The following is an 8432-nucleotide window of genomic DNA, read 5'->3' as shown; positions in this document are numbered from 1 at the left end:
GAAACAATAGTCGCTTTATTATTAGGTATAGAGGTATAGATATTGGTCTCTACTTGGATCATTGCCAAATTTCTGGCATCAACCATACAAAAAATTATGTTCCATTTTTTTTTGCGGGTAGCTGTTTCATTTTGTTTTCAACACTAGCCAAATTATGAATGACTAACCATGTCAACCATCAGTTAACAAAAGGACCCTGTCAAGCATAACTTCTGCCAGGGTGAATGCGAGCTCCACCCAAACATGCACGGTTCCTTTTTGGCAAAGTTGTATTTAATCTGTTTCGAAATACTTGTTGTTGAAAAGAACTAAACTAGTTCTCTCTAACAACAAGTATTGTGATACAGAGGGAGTATAGAATAACAGATCACTATTGTTAATGTTGACTTGATTATTTTTTAGGAAGGTTGACCGAATGTTTTTTTCCCCTCAAATCTATCTAAGGTTGACCGGAAGTTGGGAAAAAAAATACGACTTGGCAACGATTATGCAGTTATAGAAAACCTAACACAATCGCCATATTCCTCCCTCCGCTGTTATTCTTTTTTCTAACAGAAGAAGAGGTAGAAAAAAGGTGTGTTAAAAAACCAGAAGAAAAAGGTAGTAATTTATTCTTCTTCTAATGAACGGGCCCCCCTTTCCCGTCTCCGTTTCCCAACTACTAGTACCAGATCGCCAGTAGGTCATCCGCCTTGGACCGCTCTGGCCCTTCCTTCCGTCCATCCATCCATCCATCCATCCATCCATCAGTACGCGCGGACGACGCAGGATCGAACGATCCAGGCGGCGGCGGCGGCGGCGGCGTGTGCGCCCCTCTCCTCTCCTCTCCCCCGCCCCCCTCGCGATTTATTTACCTGCCCGCTTTACCAGAAAGGCTTCCTTTCCGCGCGATTAAAAGGGAGCCAGGGGAGCGCCGCGCGCGGTACAAGTAGCAGAGCCCATCCCGCCGTCCGCGTGGGGCTGGCGGCGGCGGCGGATTAGGAGGCGGGGCGCCGCCGGAGATGTGAGAGGCTGCCCGCGTTGACATGGCGGCGGCTGTGGCGGCGGGCGGCGAGGCCGCGGCGGCGGCGGCGAAGAAGCGGGCGGCGTCGCGGAGCTGGATCCTGTTCGACGCGGCGGGGGAGGAGCGGGAGCTCGACGCCGACAAGTACGCCATCATGCACCGCGTCGACATCAACGCGCGCGACCTGCGCATCCTCGACCCGCTGCTCTCCTACCCCTCCACCATCCTCGGCCGCGAGCGCGCCATCGTGCTCAATCTCGAGGTGAGGACGACCCTCCCGCATCCCCCCCTGGGTTACATCGGGCGGAATTTCGCGGCGCTCTGCTTTTCGTCGGGAATTCCGCTAGATTTATGGGGATCATGGGGCGGCACGAATTCCTCCCTGAAGTCACCCGGCTTCCCTTTTTTGTTTGAAGAATTTATTGTAGGTGGATCATCATGTACTGATTTAGGCTCATCACAGTCGTGCTTCGTTTTGACTCAGTTTTAGTAGACGTGTCTACTGAACTTATTATAGCTTTATCGTTCGTTTTGACGATTTTACTGTTTTAAGTGTGGTGTCAGAGTGTTTTGGTTCCATGGATCATAGGAATTGATACAGTTGCCAATTATTTTTATATCTGAAAATATAATGACATTTCTGGTTCTCTCGTGGTAGTCTCTGACGACTCCTGTTTGTTTTGTTGGAATTCTCATCCGGCCGGTGGATCATCAGCATATAAAGGCGATTGTTACTTCTGAAGAGGTGATATGTTCTGCTTAGTCTTTTTTCCCTGTCGAATACATGTCATTGTAGGATTTTGAACTGTTCAATCCCATGAGCTGGACTACTTCATGAATTTTGCGGCGCAGTTTCACTCACTCTCTGACTAGAATGATTAGGTATATATAATTGTGAAATAGTTATCAGGGGATTGGGGTATTTTATATGATTCTGGCACAAAATGGAACAATCATAGCTTCCATACAAAGCTGATTTTGACGCGATCTCCCATTTTGAGGTTAAATTTGAACATTTACCTGCAATAAGCACTATGTAGAAGTTGCTGCTTTATTTTCCTTTGTTTGAGTTGGTGATGTTACCATTCTTCTACTGGATTGGGAGGAAGCAAACTGTTGGTCTATCTGGCTCAGCGACTTTGGCCTAGCCTGAGTGCTGTGAACAGTATCGGTGCGTTTTGCTTGCCTCGTTTTAATAAAAAAATGGGCGTGGGGAAACTCCTTTTGGTAAAGAAAGCACTATATAGAAGTTTCAAATCAGTTTGCTGTACAATATTCTGGGAGCTATGACTTATTTTATAGAACTGTGTGCATCTTAGTATATATCTTTTTTCGTTGCTCCTCCAGCAATACTGGTGATATACTTACAGCTATTGGTTTTGGTTGGGCTCAGGTTTTGCTCAGGGATCCTTCAGACGAAGATGTTATTCCTGTTGTAGAGGAGCTCCGCAGACGACTAGCACCTTCAATTGCTGCTCAGCATAATGGAAAGGATAATTTAAGTGGCCAGCAGGATGTGGAAGCTGCTGAAGAAGATGGTAAGTTTAGTCGCTATTTCTTGAAATTACAGATGTCAGAAGCTGAGAAGCATGCTCTTTTTTTTTGTCAGGTTGCTCTATCTCTGTAATGTTGATCATAGTAACTTCTATCACATATGTGCATCCGTAGTATGCCAATTTCCCTTCTATGCCCAATAATTGCAAGAAATAAGCAATAAACGTTCTGAAGGAATGCACACATGTAAAAAGAAAGCTATGGACATAAAAAATCTGATTGGATGTGGCCAGTTGGCCACACCATTCTGTTGTTTTCCTTTTTAGTGTATGTCCATGTCAGTTCGACATTCTTTTGGCAAAAATACAACCACCTGCCCAAGAAGAAAAATCCAAAGTGTACAGTCTTGGCACCTGACCATTATATCGTGATACCTATCTGAGTCTTCTTGTACCAGACCAATCACGTTGTATGGCACTCTACACTCTATGCAAAAAAATCACAGGGTAATCTGTTGAGAGAAATTTGAGATACTACAATATTGATCTAGTGGAGACATGTGGCTATCCTTCCTTCTAATAAGGTTTATTATGGTTGACCAAAGGGCATTTACATATTATTATAGGTTACAACTGGACCCATGACTGATTAATTTAACCCACATGGTGACAGTCATACAAACCAAGGACCTTGAGATCGTACCTTATCTGTATGGTGTCCTTCTGATTGTTTACAGCGATGCCACCATTTTTATTTGGTATGTCGTATGTAATGTACTCCGTCCGTCCCAAATTAAGTGACTCAACTTTGTACGTACAAAGTCGAGTCACTTAATTTGAGACGGAGGAAGTATGTGATAATTGTTGTGTCATCCTGATTCTTGGATCGAAACGGCTCAGAAGCAGATTTTCTGTCCGATTGGTCCATGCCAGCTGGTACATTTATAAAACCATACCCGTGTTCCAGAATAGGAGTGCTGATCTTACTGATTTTATTGCTTGTTTATTTCTGGTTTAGTTGCCAGTTATTTTTAGTTCATAGCCATGGAAATAAGGTCGCATTCTTGTGCACAATTTATTAATGACCTGCAATCTCGTTACATGAACACCAGAATCTCCCTTTGAGTTCCGTGCACTTGAGGTTACTTTGGAAGCAATCTGCAGCTTTCTTGATGCGCGCACTACTGAGCTGGAGACTGATGCTTACCCAGCTCTGGATGAACTGACATCCAAGGTGAGTGAGTACATGCTTACTCTACTTTATTCTTTTAGTATGAACTTGATTAGCACCTCCTGGAAACATGATGTATGTGACATATTTGAAGCCACACGTGGTGTGATTTATTGAATTACAAAATGCCGAAATACGCTGCTTCACCTTATTTTCTGCAGTGAAAATATATATACGAGTAATAGGTAAATAATGCTACCACATCATAGTATGAACTTTTTCATAGCATAATAGAAAGATATCATAGCAGGTTTCTCATTTCCCCTTTATGCCACTTTTTGTCATATATGTTTCAGCATCCATTTAGTGTCCATAGAATTATATGATGAAATAAGATTAAGATGTTAGACTGTGCACCTTACTTCTGAAAGGAGTGCATGCTAGAAAATGTTACTTGTACTATCCACATTTCTGGCAGTGCAGTCGTGTTTTTTGCTCTTTATAACTGTTGATAACAGGTAGTCAGTCTGCCGTATGATTTTCGTTCACCACCAAACATAACAGTAGCTAAAGTAGCATTGCAGAACTTTATGATGACATAACGTTTCATTGAGGAATAAAATGTCGCATTAGCACACCTATCTCTGCAACACCTTTATATGCTTAGGAACTTACCATGCACCCGTTAAAGCATGCCAGGCTAAGTTATCTCTAAAATCCTTGTTGGCTTGTTGAAAACTTATGATGACATAAAGTTTCATTGAGGAATAATATGGCACATTAGCATGTAAACATCTCCACATGCTTATTAATTTTCCATGCACCCATTAAAGCATGTCAGGCTAAAATATCTCCAAACTCTTTGTTGGCTTGTTCTTCCATTTTCTCCATATTAATTTGCTCTACTATTGGCACCACAGATTAGTAGCCGCAACTTGGACAGGGTACGGAAGTTAAAAAGTGGCATGACAAGATTGACTGCAAGGGTTCAGAAGGTCTGGTTTCCTGTTCATTCTGTTTTATTTAGTTTGTTACCTGACACTTGGTTGTTTAGTGACTTCTATGTATATTCTTCAAACACTGACTTCTTATTATGTCCTGTGCTCATATTGTAATCTGAATTACACTATGGTGTACTAGCCAAATTCCGATTATGAGTGAGCCATGTGAATTAAAGTGGCCATACAGTTCTGAACGTCTGACGGGAATCACCATACTTTTCCTTTTTTTTTCCTTAGTCTATCATATCGCACGCACTATCTCAAGTCAACAGGGCATACGATTCGTAATTAATGTACCCAAGCGATTATTTAGAACAGAAGTAAACAACCCAAAACCTCTGGAAGAGCATTTGTATAACCTGATGGTATATCTATATTTCGTAGTGTAGAATTCTTTCTGTTATTTATTATTTTTATTCTAATCACTGTATAAACTGTATCTTTTTATTTATTCTCTTGCGTACTTCGTTGGAACATTATCTTAGATTTTATAAGTATTGTCTTCGGCCATTTGTGTGTATCTTAAAAAGCTTGATGGGATGGAATTGTCTTCCTTAATGCAATCTTGGGTATTCGTGAGCTGTTCCACAACCTATATAGTGCTCCAGTTAGTATTTTTCTTCTGATCACAAACATTCTCATGGATGAGTATGCTCTATGCAATTTTTGTCTTGGAATATACTCCCTCCGTTCCTAAATATTTGTCTTTTTAGAGAGTTCACTACGGACTACATATGGATGTATATAGACATAATTTAGAGTGTAAGTTCACTCATTTTGCTCCGTATGTAGTCCGTAGTTGAATCTTTAAAAACAAATATTTAGGAACGGAGGGAGTATATTACTAGTATATTATGTGAGTAGCTACTAGGGACTGGTATCATTATGTTCCTTGTTTATGATTTTCTAGCATATCACAAGGTGTATTTTAATTTCTGTAGGTGAGAGATGAGCTTGAACAATTATTGGATGATGACGATGACATGGCTGATCTTTACTTGTCTAGAAAGTTGGCTGGGGCATCATCCCCTGTCAGTGGTTCCGGTGGACCAAATTGGTTCCCAGCTTCCCCAACTATTGGTTCAAAAATATCAAGAGCTAGTAGAGCCAGTGCAGCAACTATACATGGAAATGAGAATGATGTGGAAGAGCTGGAGATGTTGCTGGAGGTTGTTATTTGCTCCTCTACCTTATATCTCCTGGTTGCACTTTCTCTGGCGGAGTACTGAAATTTAGATATACTTGCAGGCATATTTCATGCAGATAGATGGCACATTAAACAAATTAACAACGGTAAGTTCGGGCAGCTAAGTCAAGTCCACAATATCATAATAGGCTATCAAAATCAGGGCTTATCTTAACAGTACTGCCGAAGCTCTGTTAAGCCTTGTTTAAAACCTTATTGACGTTGTATTTATCTGTAACTTCTTTTTCAGCTGAGAGAGTATATTGATGATACGGAAGATTATATTAACATTCAGGTAATGTTCCTAGTAAAATATGTGTTCTTGATGTGGACCTTTTCACCCTTGGAGCAGTGCTTATTTTTCTTATTCTTTGCAGCTTGATAATCACCGTAATCAGTTGATTCAGGTAATTTTGAAAGCACAAACCTTATGATTCGCTTTGTGAAGCATGTTAGTTCTTCAGAACAGTTCAATTTAGACATTCTCGGGCTTGTAATAAACATATACTTAATTAAAATAAATCTTAATGGGCTGGCAACCCCATGTCAAGTACAGGTTTCATAAACTTGTCTGATGTAGATGATTCATAGTTCTTACTAGTTACCACCATGGTCAAGTTGCATTGCAAAATTCTTGTCTGAATTGACGTGACACATGCTAAACAGTGTGCTAGAGCAAAACTTAATTTCTCTTTGCTTGGTGCAGCTTGAGCTATTCTTGAGTTCTGGGACCGTCTGCTTGTCACTTTACTCATTGGTTGCTGGAGTCTTTGGTATGAACATACCTTACACCTGGAACGACGGCCATGGATATGTCTTCAAATGGGTAAATGGCATCACTTCTCTTATAACATGCTTAGTAACAGATGATTGTGGATTATATTTTAGCAATCGTCTCCCTCATCCATAACATTGTGTTCGCCATGTTGCAGGTGGTTATTGTATCAGGGCTGTTTTGTGCTTTCATGTTCGTCACGATTGTCGCTTATGCTCGGCACAAGGGCCTTGTTGGGTCCTGAATAGCTGGAATAACCGCATTACTCGCTTCCTTCAACTGTAAATTTTGAGCTAGAGCAACAACTTTGCGGATGATTCATCTCTTGTACCAAAATTCATTAGTATGGAATTAGGGATGATGAAATAGAACAATAAATAGAAAAGAAATAGAAATTCCGAAGGTATATACATTGCTGTGTCGTTCCTCTCCTTTTGGTTTTTATTTCCTGACGATGCTCTCTGGGGGAGGCAAAAGGGCCCCAGAATGTGTGTCCAATGCTCAGTGAGGCCCCTCGACCGAAGTTCCCTCTAGCACAGTAGCAAGTCGGCGGTTCAGGATCTTGTTGTTGGGACTTGGGAGTACTACCAACGGAAGGCTCTACTGAACTGAATGACATGTGCTTAGATCCAATGGTGCTCGTGCATATATTTCCAGGAAATGGAATAGGAGGCCAGGGATTCAGGGTTGATGTCACGAAGGATGGCATGAATTCTCTGAAACCAAGTTGCTATCCTCTTGCAACCCTATCTGGAAATTGCTGCCTGCCTTCCGCTTGGTTACGTGAAGCAATCTTCGATGGCTCACAACTACAAAGAACAACAAAAGTTAATTAGCCAGATTGGCCAAGAGGAGCAAAAGCCATAAGGGCATCTTCAACATACACCCTCGAAAAGCCTGCATATACATGGACATAGTTTGCCATCTAACACAATACCCCATCGATCAATTCGGATAGACACCACCTGTGTGTCTGACACCTTGGTCCCACCCAACCACTCGAAAACCCTTTTCGTGTGAAGCGGTTGCCACACATTCATGCTTGTGAGCATCGCTCCAGAGCGGACGTGACTCCATGGTGTATATGTGGCGCTTTAATGTGGTTGCGGCAACCTTGAAGCCTACTTCGGTTGACTTCCCTCCCGTCGCTTGGCTAGACCTATTTAAGCTCGGCTTCGGTGCCGTCCACATCACAATGCACCACTCTGTTTGCTCACAGCCTCACCGACTGCCATCCACTCTAGTGTCGTCCATGCCACACCGCCCAACCATGACGAAGTCATGGTCCTCGACGCTAGCCGATGGCGCCACCATGTCGCTCTCTGGGGCCTTTGATCTCCACGACGTTCGCCTCGTCAGAGTATGGGAGATCATCATCTCATCCGGTGAAGAGGAGTAGCGGCGGCAGGAACCATCGACATGGTATTCATTGAATTTTGTTTGTACTAAATACCACCAATATACAGAAATATAGCTACAATATACACACACATCACCAAATCTTTGGTATTCATGTGAAGACCTAAGAAGACCCTTGACGCCAACTTGCGTGCAGGAGGCGATGACAACAAACTAGTAGTACCAGTGGAAAATCGACCTCATGATCGAGCGGCCGCTGTGCTACCGTGTTTTGCCATCGCCAACCCGTGTGAAGGATGAGCCGATGTTGCCGCCACATTACCGCGAGAAGGAGGATTCGATGTCACCATTGCGCTTTCGCGTGAAGGAAGATCTGGCATCCCCGACTCATGTGAAGGCGGAGCCGGTGTCCCCCCCCCCCCCAACCACGGTGTCCAAATCGGA

General features: G+C 42.7%; 1 protein-coding gene across 1 annotated transcript; it reads left to right on the top strand.

The window, feature by feature from the left end:
* The first annotated feature begins 785 nt into the window (after positions 1-785).
* Positions 786-7035, top strand: LOC123452172 (magnesium transporter MRS2-I). Its single transcript, XM_045128773.1, has 11 exons — positions 786-1265; positions 1719-1748; positions 2397-2541; positions 3609-3730; positions 4588-4662; positions 5610-5837; positions 5917-5961; positions 6105-6149; positions 6232-6261; positions 6561-6680; positions 6787-7035. Exons 1-11 carry the CDS (start codon positions 1026-1028, stop codon positions 6871-6873), a joined length of 1167 nt encoding a protein of 388 aa, XP_044984708.1. The 5' UTR covers positions 786-1025; the 3' UTR covers positions 6874-7035.
* The last annotated feature ends 1397 nt before the right edge of the window (positions 7036-8432 follow it).

This window comes from Hordeum vulgare, chromosome 5H, assembly GCF_904849725.1.
Source record: "Hordeum vulgare subsp. vulgare chromosome 5H, MorexV3_pseudomolecules_assembly, whole genome shotgun sequence".
In the NCBI taxonomy this organism is placed as follows: Eukaryota; Viridiplantae; Streptophyta; class Magnoliopsida; order Poales; family Poaceae; genus Hordeum; species Hordeum vulgare.
This window is presented reverse-complemented; position numbering and strand designations above follow the sequence as displayed.